This window comes from Polypterus senegalus, chromosome 16 (genome assembly GCF_016835505.1).
Source record: "Polypterus senegalus isolate Bchr_013 chromosome 16, ASM1683550v1, whole genome shotgun sequence".
In the NCBI taxonomy this organism is placed as follows: Eukaryota; Metazoa; Chordata; class Cladistia; order Polypteriformes; family Polypteridae; genus Polypterus; species Polypterus senegalus.
The window spans coordinates 32,222,402-32,241,749 of record NC_053169.1 but is presented as its reverse complement, the minus strand read 5'-3'; the positions used below and the strand labels follow the sequence as shown (position 1 = coordinate 32,241,749).

General features: G+C 34.7%; 1 protein-coding gene across 4 annotated transcripts in view; it reads right to left on the bottom strand.

Annotated features, from left to right (window-relative positions):
* Positions 1 to 3,150: 3,150 nt before the first annotated feature.
* Positions 3,151 to 19,348, bottom strand: part of LOC120516288 (apoptosis-stimulating of p53 protein 2-like) — a 68,170-nt gene continuing 51,972 nt past the window's right edge. For 3 of the 4 annotated variants that reach the window (XM_039737856.1, XM_039737857.1, XM_039737858.1), the window contains exons 9-18: positions 17,524 to 17,586; positions 14,854 to 15,082; positions 11,881 to 12,026; positions 8,908 to 9,361; positions 7,983 to 8,734; positions 6,554 to 6,691; positions 4,709 to 4,842; positions 4,183 to 4,349; positions 3,573 to 3,772; positions 3,151 to 3,214 (exon numbers count right to left, since the gene is read on the bottom strand). In XM_039737856.1, the coding sequence (XP_039593790.1) occupies positions 3,173 to 3,214; positions 3,573 to 3,772; positions 4,183 to 4,349; positions 4,709 to 4,842; positions 6,554 to 6,691; positions 7,983 to 8,734; positions 8,908 to 9,361; positions 11,881 to 12,026; positions 14,854 to 15,082; positions 17,524 to 17,586 (2,325 nt within the window). In that variant the 3' untranslated portion in view covers positions 3,151 to 3,172. The remainder of the gene's footprint in view (positions 3,215 to 3,572; positions 3,773 to 4,182; positions 4,350 to 4,708; positions 4,843 to 6,553; positions 6,692 to 7,982; positions 8,735 to 8,907; positions 9,362 to 11,880; positions 12,027 to 14,853; positions 15,083 to 17,523; positions 17,587 to 19,348) is intronic. The other variant, XM_039737859.1, reaches the window with a different exon arrangement.

Here is a 19,348-nt window from a genome sequence, read left to right as displayed (position 1 = left end):
GAACTGTCATCTCTGTCTTGTCATGGAGCACAGTTTAAACTTTTGACTAAAGGGTGTTATTTCATGTCTAGAGGACTCTAATAATGTTAAAAAACGTATTTAGAAGGTCGTAAACAGGTTTTCAATGCTCTAACTGCGAAAATATTAGATTTATAAATAAAGAATTCTACTTCTTGGAAATTCATTTATCTGTCTGGAGCGGATTAACCGCGATAAACAAGGGTTTACTGTATAACTGTGCGGAGAATATTTATAAACAGTGTGGGAGAGTTTCTAAGGGCTTAAAATATATAAAAATAACCATACAAACATATGGTTTCTACTTCGCGGATTTTCACCTATCGCAGGGGGTTCTAGAACGCAACCCCGATCGAGGAGGGATTACTGTGTGTGTGTGTATATATATATATATATATATATATATATATATATATATATATATATATATATATATATATATATATATATACACACACACACACTCACATATATATAATACTAAGCAGTTATATATGGGAATGTTTTTTTTTTTCTTTTTAACAATATTTTCATCTTAATGTTCTGTTTTTCCTGGTGTTCTAATTGTTTAATTAATTCATTGTTTGTTTTCTAATTAGTGGGTCTAACGCTAAAGTAGTTTCAGCCTTTCATGATTCAGTGTTGTTTGCCTGGGTGTCTGCTCTGCTAGTTTTTAATTGTCATTATTAAGACGCAATGAAGGGAGCAAACTGCACAGAGAAAGTGGAAAATAAAATGAAATCAATAAAAGAGAGTTAAGCATTTAAATCTATAGCAAAAGCAGAAATATTTGTAAATGTCTTATAAATTGTAAAAGTCATGCTGCAGTGCTTTCTTAATGTAGAATAAGAGAAGAGAAAAAAAAACAGCTAATTAATTGAGATCAGTGTTAGCAGTTGTCACCGATTATGAAACTGGTTGAAGCAAAAACCTGAAGCCACAATGGGCCTTCAGGACCGACTTTGAGAACTCTGAGACTACTTTGGGGTTAAGATAGGCTAGACAGACCAAATTAGAATTTTGCCACCACAAACCTCAATAGGAAAGCTTTATTGGAAATTTAATGAGATGATCATGTATTTTACCTACAGCTTGTTTAATTTTATATTTTGTTTGCTTTGCATAACACCAGTGATTGTGTGCTGTGGAAAAGGCTGTGGGTTTGATGCAACACTTTATAATCTGAAAATAATTATACAGCAAGCTAGTTTAGATCAAAGGTTTCAAACTCAGTCCTGCGGTTGATAATCTGAAAATATTTATACTGCAAGCTAGTTTAGATCAGAGATTTCAAGCTCAGTCATGCAGCTGAGGTTTTCATACCAACCAAGTTCTTCTTTTAATTGGATTCCTCCATTAATTAAGCATGTTATGATTGAATCTTTTCTTTTTCCAATCTTGAAATTATAAACTGGTTATGCTAAATTATAAGATGAAGCAAGCATTTCTGTGTGTTGCCCAGTCTTTTTATCTTGCTGTTTAATTATTTTCTTTTTTAACATTCAGGTTATTTAAGCCACTAGGTTTTTAATGCACCAAGTGGATGGCAATGAAGCTGCCGATTTTAGCATTACGTCATTTGCACCTGTGTTCATCGTTAATGTCAGTATCTAGACAAAATGAACATAGCAAATTCACCATAAAAAGTAAATTTAAAAGAATACAGAGTTGAGCAGTTAAGATTATTGGCAAAAAATACAAAATAAGTAAAGGAAAAAGGTAAGACTGAAATCGGTTAAAATGTCTCACTGATTGTGAACAAGAACATGTAGATACTGCTCATGGAGATAAATTAATTTGAAAGCCCAATTTAGATGACCAGTTAACTGTAAATATGACAAATTAATAAAATCAAACAAAATCAAACTCGCAGATAAATTATTCACAAATACTTTAATATTTTGAGGCTATACCTATAAGAATGTTTCTATTATTCAACATCATCAATAAAAAGAAAAAAAAATAAATATATTTATAAACACATTAAGCGATGAAATCTATTTTCTTCACTTTAGTCCACTGTCACATCTATACCAAACATAACCTACAATAAAAGACAGATTACAGCTGCTCCAGTTGAGTTAATGCAATGTTTTTAGTCTACACAAACACAATGTAATAATTTAATGTCAGAAAATTTCAAAAAGTGGCTTAAAAATTAAAGGAACAGAAGGCAAAGTTCTCATGTGCAAGGTGTACCAATTAATAATTCACTGCCCTACATGACACCTAAAACTTTTTTTTTTTAATACAATTTTTGGTTACTCATAATATTGGTATTTCAGGGGCAAGTTTCTCACAAATTTACTCTTATTGGAATATTACATGTACTATACATTAATTAAGCAATTGGACTTACATTTTTCACATTAGACCCTTTAAAACTGGATGAAGAAAGGTCAGATGAAATGAAGTGTGCTAGATCTTGTGTTTAATTTTACATTACAAAGAACAAAAACATGTTAAGCAGTTTCTAGCCAATTAATGGAGCATTAGGTGTAAATGCTTTGTATTTTAAAAATAAAGTTTCAGTAACAATTACTCCAGAAATACAAAAAACATACACATCTACAAATTTCCAAAAACATTTTAAGCATCTATTTGATATACAGTACGTCTACAGTCAAAAAGGATTTCATTTACAACCAACTGTACTCAAGGGAAAATATATAGATATATAATAAGCCTTCTTAATATTTAGATTTAAAAAATAAACCCACTCTCTGTGAAAAACCTGCCTATACAAATGTTCATTAATTGAAGCTAGATTATACAAACATTGTAATACTCAAAAATACAAGATTTTCCAGAAAAATGTCCAGTATTACTCTTAGAAGAATATAATGCTTGAGTATTTGATGCTGATGATGCACATGGTGTGTTAGGTTTATTCTTGGGGTCATTCCTTTGCATTTTCAACTGATATAATTATTTTTTGAGTGTTATACAATTAGTATTTTTCACTATACTGTATGTGAAAAAACATAGGTCATTCCTTCATTTATTATGGTGTCTTCATTTGTGCAAGCTTCTGCAATTCTTCAACTTGCAATTAATTCACCTCTTTTTGAAAAAAAAAAAAGTCTGTTAATTTAGTGTGAAATTTCCATTATGTCTGTTTTTTAGTGTCCACTAATTTAGGCCTTCATTCCACCTATGCCAGAGTTCTTTGTCTTGGTTTGATTCTAGGATATAGCTAGAGTGGTAAAAGGAAAAAAAACAGTTGAGTTACAAAAGCAAAATATGACAGATATTGCTGAAATACATACACAACTCTATTTTATCATTAACATCCTGCAATGAAATGAAAATTGGTTTATAACGCACATAGATAAAGCAACCCCACAGAGCTGTGTCTCACTGGAGTAAAGAAGCAAAACATTTTTAAACATACCTCATCAAATTCAGTGTGTCTGCAAATTTAAATATATTCAAATCATACATGTATAAAAATAAACAGTCAAAATGGAAATACTGATTTTTCTAATAACTAAATACTCTAAATGATTAAAAAGCTAATATCGCTAATATCTCAAATATGTGCCCATACATACCCCAAGCAAATTGCGGGGAATGTATCCCTCCTGATCTGCAAGGCGTGCCCACCACCAGTCTGTCTCATCTTCATCCTCTCGTCGCACTACTGTCATACAGTCACCCTCTTTAAACTGAAACTCATCGTCATTCTGGCAGTCATAGTCCCACAGGGCATAAACTACTCCTCTGTTCATAATGCCCATCTTTTCTTGAACACCTATATGGAGACAAATGCACTTTATAACCTTTTGCCATAAAAGTACAAATTTCAATATAAAAAAACATCAAAAGATGGCTAAAATTAATAAGCGGCACTTGAGGATGCAAAGTAGGTCTGTACTACAAACAAACACAAATTCAACAAAACAAAGAATACAAATTTTTAAAATATTTAAAATATAAACATTTTTAAATCTTCCCCTATATGGTATAGAATAAACTGACAAACAATAAATAACTTTACAATAATCTAAACTATTTTATTATTTCCTGTGCCTGTCTGTCAAAATGTTACACTTGCCACAGGTACACTGTGAAATAAACTGAAAAAGTAGTATGTGTAACTATTATGTACTATTACGTTACTAACATCATAGCACATGTACCAATTTCAAATATCAAACCTACCATAGAGAAACTGGGAACACTGACTGTATCCTTCTTCCAGTTCTTCACACTTATCAGCAGCTGTTTGCATGTCACTATATGTTGTTGCAAATACAGCTGCTCCGGACTCAACAAGGAATTTGCAAACTTGTACATTATTGCAAGAGGCTGCACAATGAAGTGGGGTCCTGGCATTGAAAGGAATAAAGTATTGCAATTTTACCTTAAAAATATTGCTTTGCTATTAAGGTAGGTCAGGGTTATATAAAAAAATGCATTTTCTTCAAATATTTTTCTATTATTATTCTATTATTTATTGGATTAAATACATATGTTAGAAGTACAGTTAATTTTATGTAAATAAAATAGTTCAGTTGCTTATAAAAACCTGAATGCTACAGAAGCATCATTTTTTTTTTACTAATTAAGATCTATATAGCCACTTCTATAAAAGCAAGATTTTACAAGAATTTCAATATTCTTTCATAAGCAGAAATGTGTATTTTATTATATTATAAAATGGCAAACATAAAGCACACTTTCTTACCATCCATCACTATCTGCTGCATTGACATTCACACCAAACTGGACAAGGAAATTGACAATCTCTGTATGACCTGCACAAACAGCATTATGAAGGGCTGTGATGCCTTCATCATTTGGCTGGCTTGGATCCTCAACCTGGAGTAGCATGAAGGAAGAGAGTATCATTTGCAGTGAACTCAAAACAAATAAAAAAAACCTATTATATCAAAACTTAGTAACTGGACAACACCTATTGGACCAGCTGTTTCACACTAATTCTAACCTGTATTAATCTATTCATGCTCATGTCCTCCCAAAATGGGAGTACAATTAACGTTTTTGTGGGATTTCCTCCAAATGTGTGCAATCTGTACAGAATGCAAACCTCCACAAATGGCCTCCCATTGTTGCGTGGATAGATTTCAACAGTCCTGTTCACAGCTAAAGTTCTTTTCACAGCTTTGAGCCTTGTGTACTGTAAGTATATATTCTCTTGGTTTGATTCTTAATGAACCTTCTATTGTATCTTGGCCTGCCTGCCTGTCTGTCTACCTACTTACCTACCAATTCTTCTTCCATTTTCTCAACCAATGAAATGACATTCCCATGCTACAAAGATTACACTCAGTTTACAGACCTTTGATTATTATTTCTTAGAAAACAAACAGTTACAAGTTGTTTAACACTCAGCTCTACCCTGCACTCACAAAATTTTTCTCTTATTGCATATGCTTTCAACTTGTCTCGCTTTTGTTTATAGATTGTTCTTCTGACATCCTGTCTTCGTGGTAACTGCAGCAATATGCTTCTTACATTTATTGGTATTCTATACTAGCTGAAATTCCCGGCATTGCCTGGGAGAAAAAATAAAGTTGTTTTTTTTTTTTTTAATTATTTGAGAAAAATATAATAAAAGAAACACAACTTGACGGATTAATTTTTGTTTTGTGGTGTAATTATAAGCCTGATGACAAAAAAAAGTAAATTATATTAATATTATTAGGTTGATTTAATTCTATTACTACTACAATAAGAATAATGCATGATGAAAATATAGTTTAAAGCAAATATTAAATGACAAACAATACTACAGATTTTTCATGATAAAACTGTCAGTTGCTTTTATGGAGCACTAATGACAAAACCGTTGGTTGCTTTTATGGAGCACACCAGAAACATTCTGAGCATCAACTGAATGATACCATTCATACAAGACTGCAAGATTTAAACAAAAAAATAAAAACATTAAGCGACAAACAAATAATACTACTGATTTTTCATGATAACACTGCCGGTAGCTTTTACGGAGCACTCCAGGATGATAACATAATGGTTGTGGCTAATTGTTGGAGAGGTGTTTATTGGAAGGTGCTTTGTGGAATAAAAATTCTTAATTGTATTTATATTCTTATATTGTGGACTGTATTACTGTGTCTGGGGCTCTCTGGAGCCCCCTTGTGGTTACTAAGTCTCAACTGCATGATAATGTACATACAAGACCGCAAGATTTTTACAGTCTGCTTTTATATACAAGATTGACATTAATCTTTCAAATGGCACAGCTTTATATAATTTGTGTATAACATTGCAGTAATCAAGGAAAAAAAGAAGTTACTGAAATAGCAAATATTTTTTCACCAAGCAAGAATTTAAAATACCCAAAATCATAACTGTTAAGGTATATAACTGAGCAAGTACAGACAGTACATGTCCAACTATAGTATGAGTTATTAAGAGAAGATAAGTTGATGGCTATAATTTTATTTTCTATCGCAGCTAGAAATTTTCTATAACACCTGTTTATTTATTGTCTTATACAAATTACTTCTGGCAATAGCTCAAACACACACTTTTTTTTTTAAATTACCTCATATATTATTCTTTGCACAAGGTCAAATTCCCCTTCAAGTGATGAATCAAGCAGGAGAGCAAGTGGGTTAAATTTCACCCTCATATTGTGAGCTATCCTCTCTGAATTGGCTTTTCTTAGATTTGTTCTTTTACCCTAAACACATCAGAAAGGAGACAAACTTATGTTATTTGCAAAAGTAAAATGCAATGATTCACTTGTTATTTACATGTAAACCAGTATTTACCACTATGATACAGCAATGACTTACTTTGGCATTGTTTGTTTCTACTAACAATTATATTAAACAAAAAAACTAAGGAAGACACCATCAATTTATTTTCAGTCTTTTTTTTTTTTGCTCTTGAGAGTCGTGGCAACAACACATCAGATATCCAGAATCTGCCAGGACAGATGAATGATATAATCTTTCCAGCATGCCTCCGAGGGCTGTGCCCTGCTACCCTTTTGTAGGAGGTCTGTGGACGCATTCTGACTTTACGCTCAAAACACCTCTAAGGGCTTCTCTTGATCCTTAGAAGCAACAGCATTCCATAACAAAGACCTCCCATATTGCCAAGCTTCAAACTTTGTGATGAAGGGTGTGCAAAAGTCTCATTTCTGCTGTCTATACTCACAATCTCATTCTTTCAGTCACTGTCCAAAACCTATGACCATACTTGAGGACAAGGACGGGAGAGTGGGATAACAAGTAAATTGACAGCTTCATATGTTAACTTAGATTTTGCTTCATTACCACAGTGTAGAAAAGCATGACCCCAAGGTAACTGAACTCCTCCACACGAGTAGCTGCATACCCCTTAAGAATTAATAAAGCAAATATGATAATAACTTTTCACAGCAATACAATGCTGTATCCAGAGTCCAAATGGGACTGTGCGGTCTCATGGTCTGGAATCCCTACAGATTTTATTTTTTCTCCAGCCGTCTGGAGTTTTTTTGTTTTTTCTGTCCCCCCTGGCCATTGAACCTTCCTCTTATTCGATGTTAATTAATGTTGATTTATTTTGTTTTCTTATTGTGTCTTTTATTTTTCTATTCTTTATTATGTAAAGCACTTTGAGCTACTGTTTGTATGAAAATGTGCTATATAAATAAATGTTGTTGTTATCCAGGGTAAATCATTTACTAAAAATAGATTGAAAAATCTTAAGTATATAATGGATGCATCAAAGACTCTTGCTTACATCCACGATCTTGGCAGAATTAAAATCTAATCCTACCTAGACATATACAAATACAGGATAACGTTTTAGTGATGCAACTTCCAAAAATAAAAACCTAAGAACTTACTGAAATAAACACATCAACTTAACTTTGTAAACTGTGTATATCAACAGAAAAAAACAATATACATTTAATATTGCTACTTTTTTAAGCAATCAGTTGTCTTATACTTTTTCCTCATGTATTTTTCACTACATACCGGTGGAAGTGTCAGTTGGCCAGTGATCTCTGGGGGGCGCATGCTGAAGGAGTCATCTCCTAGACTCTCTGTATCCCCGGTTATAGGATAAGGAGGGGGTGGGTATGGAGGGTATTCCTCTGTAAGAATTTCATAAGGCTGAGGGGCACTTAGGCTATTTTCATCTTCTTGGGTGAAAGGCAATGGATTAAGTGCTCCCTGCATAATTTCAGGCACTGGAGCAGGACGCGAAGGAGGTGGGGGCACAAAGTCTTCATCCTCTTCTGGTATGTTTTCTTTTTCATGACTCATCCCTTCACTTAGTGAAACATCTACCAAAGCATCTTCATTCTGTTTAACATCTACCAATGGAGGTTCACCAACTGTCTCTGTGACTTCTTCACTTTGTTTTGCTGTGCTAACTTCCTCTGCTGCTACCGTATTTGGCTGGAAGAATGGAGGCTTTTTGTAAAGCACCCTTGGGTAGTTGGGACCATTAGGTCCCTCAGGTTCTGTAATGGAACTTCGTTTCTTTAAAGGCCTTGGAATATTAAACAATCTCCTCCTCACTTCCAAGTCGTTTTGGTTAAGAAATGGGAAAAGTTTGGTAGGGCTGAGAGGTCTAGGACTACGCTCTGTTTCAGATACTGAATTGTTCCCACCACGCTCAAAGTCGAAGTCGACACCATCCCTCTGGTCCTGGTTCATATCTTGACTTTGTAAAAGATGCAAAGATGAAGTGCTGGTGCCAGGGATCATGGGTTTACCATATGCTAGAGGAAAATAAATTAATACAATTAACTTGTATTGTATAAAAAAACTGTATTCATCATCAACTAAAAAGATAAAAAGCTGCATTGAATTTAGTTCACCTAATCTCACAAACTTATAAATAAACAAAGAATCAGACCCATCAACTGGACTGGAAAACAAATACAGTACTCACTGATTGCTCGAGGTGGAGGATTCTTTATAGCTGGCTGGATTTTGCTACTTGGTGTTACTTGATGTTGTGTGTACATGCTGTAAATGGAACTGGCAGTTCCAGTCTGAGGTTTGCGGTATGATATCGACGCATCCTTTGCTGGCAACTGGGGTGTAAAAGGTCGGACAGCAGCAGCTGGAGGAGCTTCATGTTTATAAGGCAGAGGAAGAGTGTGACTCTGAAGTGCAGAAGGCTGTAATATTGGAGGGGAGTTTCTTTGCTCATTTGGCACAGAGGGCGTAGGTGGCTGCTGTACAGGTTTGCTTTTAAAAGGAAATGTTCCAGTGATTAAGGCAGGAGTTTGCTGGCTACCTGGCTTGTCTACCATAATTGGTTTGCCTGATGAAATGTAAAGAGGACCTTTTGGTTTGATTGGGACAGGAGGAGGAATTTTCACAGGTAATTTTGGAGCATTCTACAAGACAAAAAAAAAATTATATTTTATATAATTATATATATAAAAGTATATATATATATACACACACACACACACACACACACACACACACATACACATACACATAACATATATATATATATATATATATATAGTAAAAAATAATATGCAAAGCCATGTTGTATACACACAAGGTAAAATCCACTTCATGAATGAAATGTATCAATTATTATTCATAACTAAGTTAAACACTAACATCTGACTTTTCATGAATATTAAATCTTTTATGTTATGATAATGAAAATGTTAAACCACAAAAATGACTATGATATTGAACATGTATAATTACAAGATCTTCTGTTGCTTTCAATTTCATATTTAAATATTAACTGATCAAATGTGACATTTTTTGCATTAACAAATCAGGTCAATGTGGTTCTACAGATGCTACAATGAAAGCTTTTCATGTAATAAAGGAGTCCATAAAAGGATTTACAATATGTTATTGTAGATATATGCTATCATTAACAACTTCTGAAAGACAGTTATTCTAAGTATAAGCTACTCAGTGGCTGCACAAATTATAGTCTGCTATTCTAAACACATGCAACAGACTGCTTCACTCAGGGGCTTGAGTCGGAGCTGGATATGTTGAACAATTTAATTGTTTATACGTTGTGAAACAGACAGTATTTCTCTATCAATAAATAAATACCCTATTCATAATAAAACTGTCTAAGCTGTCAAATTATACAAAAACCAGTAATGGCGTACTGCACGATAATGTGCAGTGAATACACTTGACTTGAGCATTCATAGTTTCCATGCTTTTTCTCTGTACATTTAGCATTCGTTTGCTCAGAGGTTGATGAGTTTTCTGCTTCCTGAGCAGCTCTTCTTTTCTCAACCCTAGCGGCTTGCTTCTTCTCTTCTTTCGTCTGCATCTTTTTGCGTTAAAACTGATTAAGTCAGTGTTTGTGTTGCAATCATTTTCTTTAATTTTTTACTTAAGCTGGCACTTAAGTCTTCAATCTGCCTCAAGAATGATTTGAGATATGAAGAGGTAGGGGAAGTGACTGCGAAGGTGTTAAGGATGAGAACGGAGCCGAGAGTGGATTCTAAAATAAAATAAAATAAAAAGAGGAATAACCTTGGAGGTCAATCATCACCCCGAAAGCGGATAGTAGACGTCACGTAGTATATGTGTACCAAATTTCAGATCAATAGGTCAAACTGTTTGCGAGCTACAGATGATTAAAAATCCTGGACAGATAAACGAATAGCCATGGTAGTGTATTATACTGTATATAAAGATATGGTTTAAATATTCACATTAAAAATAAGTAAATATTCAAATAAATTCAAGGGTTGGTTAAAAGTTCTAAGTGCTACCACATGTATGTCTTAACAAGTGTTTGAATGCTTCATTATTACTAATAATTTTGTTTTTTTGCTTCCAGTGTAACTGGCAAAGCAGGCACAATTAATGACTCAGGCACTGCGCAGCCTTCACATGAAAAAACACTGCTCATCACAAAAATTGGATTTGCAGTGCATGGAAAGGAACATGATCAAAGAGAAAAATGGAACAGGGTCACTTCACATGTCTGTATGTATATGTAAAAACAAAATCTTTTTGATCTTCTCTGTTCAGGCAAAGTGATATTTGTGATATATATATATATATATATATATATATATATATATATATATATATATATATATATATATATATATATATATATATATATATATATAAAAGGTTAAATATTCTCAGATTGGAGCTGCTGATTAGCTGTGCATACTGCAGTTTTGTTTGTTAGTCATTTGTACAGAAATACAAGTATCAAAACACTGCTCTATTCTTTTTATCTTCTTGCAATGTGTATGTGGCACCTGATGCTCCTGCTCTACTACCAGGCTGCTCTCCTGCAAAAAAGTCATCTTGGATAAAGGAGCGTTGGAATCATGGAATGGAAAGATTCTTTCATCATACAGCACAGAAAACCCAGGAGTGGGTAGATGACCAATTGGCTGAAGTCTCCTGGACTGTGACTTTATTTCCAACTTTCTCTTTTACAATTTTAACGTCCTCTGTTGTCAACTGGCCACAGTTCATCAATTAATAGAAAGATATTGTTGCTTTCCATTTATGTTTAATCAGTCTGTACCTTGTTCTTCGTGTGTTTTAACAAAACTGCATTTATATATGTACCAGTTCTGTATTGAGTAATCAGTGTAATCTGTACTCCATGAAGAGCACATAAGTTGTAATGTTATTTATTTCTGAATAATTGTTAATTGACATTTTTCTGTACATAGTTAAAATAATTTGTAAATTTGCTTTGATATAAAAAAAAAAAACAAAACGAGTGCAGGTGGAGGGGCTATTTATTGGTCACTAATATCTGTTATCGGAAATCAAAGACTCTTAATCTGAAATGGTGGCAAAAATATCTGATCGATTAGGCTGTTGTGGCAAACTATAAAAATTTCATGATTACACCAAAGAAAGTACATATTGCAGTACTTTGTACCTGTGCTTCCTGTAGAAGATTCTCAGTACTCTGGTTTTTTCGTAGATTTCCTGCAGGTGGCACACTTGAGGAAGCATCAGTTGATTCAAACATAGAATATGGACGGGTTTGCTTGCCTTTGTCTCTCATCGTTACTTCGTCTTCACCTGCGACAACAGCAAAAACTGTTACAGTTTCAAAATTACTGATTTTTAAAATTGTCCAAAAATTAGAAAACTAGTTATAATAAATATTACATACTAATATTTATAAAATAAAAAATATGTGCTATGATGACTATGCTTTTGTTGCTTTCTTATAATACTGTATTATAGTAATAAAAAAAATTAAATTAGTGAAAACATGACCTCCCCTCCCTACCTAAAATTCCATATTGATGAATTACTAATACTAACATTCCTAATAATGTGTTCAACAGTCTTGCCCTGAAGAGCAGCATCTATCATCTTACTCTTTAAGGTAACTGGCTATACTTGCTATTTTCCAGGATGTAATGATTTTAAAAAAAAATTGCTAACAGTGTATTTTCTTTGAGCTCTTTAAAGTAAAAGTCAGCTGCTCCCAATGATTTATGTGGTTCAAGAGATTTTAAATTCTAATAGCACCTTTATTTTCCAAATCACTTCCAAATTTCACTTGTCTCCAAAACATGGTGATTGATTAACATACTTTTTTTTTTATTACTGGCATGTTTCCACCTTTACTTGTGGAGAAATCAGGAAAAAGGTTTGAGAATTAATTGAGGGCATTTGCAATTTCCATTACTGCATTTTATTTACATTTTGCTGTTTTGATACTCTTTGGCTCCTCTTTTAACATTTTATGATGTCTAAAACACTGGAGTAACCTTTTATGTTTGACCTTTTCACTTTAATCTGCATTTTTCAGCAATTGTCACTTCTTATATCCATTTCAAATGGAAATGACACATGGGCTCACAGGGCTGCTTTATTTACTTCAATTTGTTTATCACTTTTCCATTCATACCTTTAATTAGTTTTTATACTTAACTAGAGGGCTCTGCCCCCTGATCGCTTTGCTTGCCAGTCCCTGGGGGCGGGCACTGGGCACCTGGTATCTCATGGCTGAGCCACTAAAAGGTAGTTGGGGGACCTCTCTGTTAGAAAAAGTGATTGTATTTAAAGAATTGGTATAGAAGAGTATGCAGGGCACAGGAGGAAGACTGTTTGGTCCTTAGTTCTATAGATTGGAAATCAGTTACTTGAGCATTTCACTACAACTGTGTATTTTAAATACCAATGAATAATAAAATGTAGTAAAAAGTAAAAGCAAAAAAGTATATATAAAAAAAGTAAAACGTAATAAAAAGTAAAATTAAATTACATTAACGCCTCGTCAAAAACAATATTAGGAATTACAGTACAGTCCTCTTACATTCTATAAATGTTCATTTTTTTAAATTTGTTTGCATAATGTTCAGAATATTTTTCTCTTTCTCGTTTACTGAATTCTCTTTGTTCTTAATTTTTATCACATGCAGCTCTTTTTTGTTCATTTTCTTTTTTTCAAATGTTATTATCAGCTATTGTTGCTGTTTTTCTATTTCGATCTATATTTCAACATACTTGAACAGATAATTTGCTTTTCTGCTTTCCCCTGATAACTGACTGTTAAAGGGTGAGTTAGCAGCACTGAGAGTGTCATGGGGTGGTAGGAAGAGAGGATGTGCACAGTAGGAGTAATGATTGGGGTTTTTTTTTTATGGAGGGGAGTGGTCAAGGCTAAACATCATGGACACAACAGAAAACTTTAATAGATATTTTCACAACAACCTTAAAACATTTGCTTAACACTTGCCATGCTAACATTAAACAGTTTTAGGTTTTGTGCATTTAATCTGCCAAACCACTGCAAAACTTACTGTTGTCACACACACGCATGGGAGGCAATCGATGTGCTCGACTAAATGTGTTTATACGCTGGACTGAGGGTTGGCAAAGCACACTAATGCCACTTCCAGCTCCATCATTTACAGCACTTCCGGTTTCACTATAGACCTCCCGTCCAACCCCATCACTGATCTTACTTCTGGGTGCACCACTGAAGACTCACCTCTTCCTGCCTCTCCTCTATAAAACCACCACACTCCTCTGTTTCACCCTCAGTTAAGTTTGGATTCAGATGCAAGAGATTACTCAATTTGTATTGCTATTTTTGAGTGCTATTTTTTCAAGTATATGGGGTGGATCCCCCAAACCTTTATCTTGTCCTTGTTTTCTGCCTCGTTAGGCTGTATTATGATCACTGCATCCTGATCCTAATGGTTCAATAACTTGTTTGCTCAACACTTGTCTCGATTATTGCAGAATATCAAAACTAGACAGCCTTCACTACTCATTTTTGTCTCTGACATACCAAAATAAAAATAAAATGATTACATGCATGACCTCTGGCTCTACTTCAAAATTGTTAGGATTTTTCCAGCTGGGGAATACCCAAATACCATTTCTACTGTATAACACTTCCTCTAATAAGGCTTTTTGATATATAAATGTAGTTACCAAAAACAGTAATGTTAAATCTAGTGTAATTCAAATCTGAATGCATTATCAAACTCTTTACATATTTTAAGACACTGGAACTTAAGGTTGGAAGTACCCTGAATTGATTTCAGTTGCAACAAAAGCTTCAGTCTACAAGGGTTACTAGGAACCACAGATGAACATTGTTGGTAATATATTCCTTATCCCACTTTAATGGCACAACTTTTTAATATCCCCTTATTCAAATATTTGAGTAAATGTATGACAAAATCTATGTTAAAAAGCTTATAGCTGAAACAAGCAGGAGAACAAGATATGGCAAAAGAGTTTCAGGTTGTTAATGGGTGATAACAATATGAATCAGTACCAGTTAAGGTGACAAATTCAGCCGAAAAACAAACCAAATTCTCAAAAACTGTTACAAAATGGTGGTAATTTAAACAAACATACTATATTACTTATTACTTACCAGGAATCAGCTTAGACAATGAAACACCACCTGATTTTCCACTTGGTTGGAGCTGAACTTTTAGAGGACCATCCTGAGTGGGCAGCATTGCATTGCCATCGGTGTAAGCAGGTTTGTTAATCTCTGGTTTGGATGTGCCACGGGGCCAGGATTGGATATAAGGTTCAACTGCTGCCACTCTGCTCTGCGACAATCCAGTCTGCTGAGGTGTAGTGCCATCTGATGGAACCTTTATAATGGATTTTGAAAAAAAAAACATAATTACCATTATGAACACTCTTTTTTTAAATTCTTAAAATAAACACTACATAGGTTACACATACCTTATGGAAATTTTAAAATTAATTAATTTTACACATAACCCTAATAATGTCAAATTAAAAATACATAATAAACTAAGCTATAGCCAAAAGTTATAGGTGTAATGAGACAGTAGATTCCAAAGAAGAGAACATTTTACATTTTTGAGAACAGAGACATGCTGGTCATGAAATAAAAAATAATATATTCCTAGAATTTCTGACCTTTAGACATGTTACAAATAAAAAAAAAATGGTGTAACATATTTCATAAGTTATTTTAAAACAGTCAGTAAACTTTTGCTGTGGAACTTGCTGGCAATTAAAAGGCATGAAAAAAAGCGTGTAAACTTCACAAAAAAATTATTACTCCCAACATACTGTGTAGCAACTGTTTAGAAAGCTATAAATAAAGATTTCAAGACCAAGATAATGTTTAAAATGCAATTTTTAAAAGATGGCAACTGGGATAGGATGATTTTCCTGTACCAATCCACTGCACCCAGAATAACTCTAATGAGTATAAAACTATACTTTATTATTCCATATTATTGTTTATTTCCAATAAAATGCTACTTCTACAAATTATTAATAAAATTAGGCATTGCAATAGGCATCAGCCAATTATGACTGATAAAACTCTTGTTTAAAAAGTAAAGCACAAATTTGTGTCTAAAACAGGAATGCAAAAATGAGATAACTGCAGTACAGAAAATATTTTGCAGTAACACTACTACAGTCAGACTACACTTTGTAAATAAGTGGGGAAAATATAACAATAAAAATAATGATATTCGGTGGTATGGGAAGATACTCCGGATCTAAAACATATGATCACCTGTTTTTGAGAAAATAGGGATTTTACAGTATATGGCATAATTGGTATGCAATCCTTTCCTGTTTAAATGTCAAATGTATAACTCAAAAATGGCAGAAAACTTTTAAAAGAATGGTTCATGTGTGAAAAATGCATTTTATTACAGCATGACATTTATAAATGTGTTGCTTGGGTTTAAGAACGTCATACTCATCACTTAAGCAAAAAACAAAAAGAAAAAAGTTAAAGGTTATTTCTGTGCTAAGGAGGAAAGAAGGCAAGTGAGCCTAATGAAGGCTATACAGCCAAAACTTTGTCTCTTACTTTTTTTCAGTGTGGAAATAATTTTTTTTTTCATTTGCAGATGCACACTGACAAAGCTCTTCACTAACTTTCTGTTGTATTGTTTCACCCAGGAAAAAATAAATACCCAGATGTAAAAAAAATTATGAGAGCCCATTTTGCTCTCTTTCATCATATCTACTTAAATAAATCCATTTAGAAGCTTCTCTCTGTGGGTTTTAGCCTCTGTTGGACCTATGCCATTTGGGAAGCTTATTCTCAAAATTATCTACCATTCATTGATGTTTTCATCATGAGTTTGATGGAGAGCATCTGGGAGAAAATTAGCTGGCTTGAAATGAACTAACCAATAATGACCTAGATATTATAGGATCATTTGATTTAAATTAGGCTGTAAAGTGCCTGTCAAAGCTGGCAACTCTGAGCTTGACCTTCATTTGTCTCTCTGCGATTGTGTTGTAAATTACAACTGTGGTGCATTCTACATACTCTAAAATTTGAATATTTTTTACTAAATTACATTGATAATTATTATTACAGTAGACCCTCGCGAAGTCACGGTTCAGAGTTTAGGGCTTCAGTCATTCGTGGATTTTTCCTTAGAACCTATCTAATAATTGTTAGCGGAAACCACTGTGGTCGCTGAAAGTCAGGAACAACAGGAGGCGGACACCAATATAAAGTAAAATGCAATTTCTTTATTCTTGGTGGCAGAGAGGCTGCAGCAGCTGTCAGTGCAAGTTGCTACAGACCACCAGCCTCCTTTAAGGAAGTCTTTCTTCCTTTATACCTAAGCTTGTTGATGGGAATAAAAAGAGGAAGTATGGCAGTTCATTTTGAGGTCACGCAAAGTTTGCAATTAGCTTAAAGGCTCGTTTAAACTTCACACTCAGAACGTGTATGCGCCCGCATCATGGCTGCCACGTGTTCTCAGCGTTCATTTGATGCATCCTCTTAGCAGGTCCTTAGAAATTAACACAATGTGCATGCAAATTGCAGTACCAGCAAAAAGTCAGGGGGCGCAGTGTGCTAAAAGTTGGAATGTGACGTCAGAGTCTCCGTTTACTATCTACATGTGACAGAAAGCTTTGCGGATCCTACGAGATCGGTGTGCGCTCTTCGATGTTTGATGAATAGTTCGATGTGGTGAAGCAAAATGCCGACATACAGATGTATTCGTGGTGCTTTTATATTCAAGCTTTGCATATTCCCAATCGTAATGACATGATGCATTTTAAAAGTCTCACATACCGTCTTCTGTGCCGTCTTTTTTTCTAGGTCTTCCATCCAGTCCTGACAGCAGCGGATCGCCAGCTATAGATTGCCACATCGAGCACATTAAATGTATGATATTCCAACTCTCTGCACATTTAGAATCCTTAAGATTTATACTTGATACCACTTTCATGATGAAATGCATTAAAGTATGCATGTTACAGACAAATTGGTCATTACATTTAAATAATGAATACTGTTAATAATTACACACATGGGGGTGACACGGTGGCGGAGCATTAGCGCTGCTGTCTTGCAGGGAGTCACGTCGCTGATATTCCCTGCCTGGAGTTTTACATGTTTTCCTGCTGGGTTTCCACTGTGTGCTCCGCTTTCCTTCCAAAGATCTGCAGATTTGGTTACACTAAAATGACGCTAGTGTATGTGAGTGCTTGTATTCACCTTACGATGAGCTGATGCTTCGTCCATTGATTGTTTCTGCCTCTTGCCCAATGCTAGCTGGAATGGACAAATCCCTGGACTGATGGATTTAATCATTAAACATCCTTTTCAGAGATATTGTGGTAAGGTGTCATCGGAATTTAATGGGTGTTCCAGGCAATTCACAACCAGTGAAGCCGAACCTGTTCTCTCCGTGATCATATCTCGCAGTGCCACCTGGTGGATTCCTCCAGATTTATGTAAGTACGCACGCAAGTATAAACAGTACAACGCTTGCGTAGCAGGAGTGTCTGCTGCAGCATGCGTCGCGTGAAGTATAACCCCGGCCTAAGATGACACATTAGATCAGTATGTGGAGAAGTACACGGTAGTCTTTAGATAAGAGGAACTGTCTGTATACCCAAAGTTCCAGGTTCCCCATTAAACTTAGGCTATGCAATTCAGCTATGACTAGTTTTACAGAGACAGCACTTTGAAAAACATGTACTTCCCTATTCTTCTGCACCATCAGGGTTACAACACTTCAACGGCTATGTGGCAGTTACAATTTAAAAATCTTTTTTCAGCTTATAAAAGGATTAATGTTATAATGTCGGTTAATGCACACCACATTCTTATTATAACTTACATTACGCACATAATAATTGATTATATAATATCAAAAGCTACCTTAAAAGTTAGTTTAGTACATTTCTCTTACAAGACCACATTCTTGCAGCTTAGCATCTGTATTAGCTTACATCTGTTCCGACTGGCTTAATTCAAATTATTCTTTCTCACCGCAAATATCCTCTGCAATTTTGATGGCTCTTATCGTGGCAATACTGCACTGTAGAGAGGAGACCAGGAAGCAACTGTATTGGAAAACGCAGCTTGGGATGGTGAAAGTAGCCAACAGAATTTGAAACTGCAACTCCCAACAGTAGCACTGATTGGTCTTCTGTTGAGGGTGCTAGGGCTGTTGGGGTCAAAGGATGTCAGTGCGGCTTTTAAAAAGGGGGCCGGTGACCAGAAGCAAAAAAAAGTTTTTGTAATTTGTGTTACAAGTTCCGGTCTGCCTTCCTTCTGTTGGGTTACCTGTACTTATTCGTTTTGTCCTGGATCATTTCGTGCATCTGCATTGTCTGCCGTCTGCCCATGTACATGAGGACTGTAAGTGGATTCATGGCCATCCTACAAAGAAAGGAGCACTCCTGAACCTGTCTTCACCATTTCAGGAACTAGCGGTAGGACTATCTTTACATTCCCATTCAACGTGCGGATCTCTGGACTATCTATTTTCATCATTACATTATATCCGTTGCCGTTTTTCATGATTTACTCTATGTGTTTTGTTTGTGCTTTGTTGTATTTCATGTGTAATTGCCGTAAGGGGAACAAGGGTGGTACCGTTGTTTTC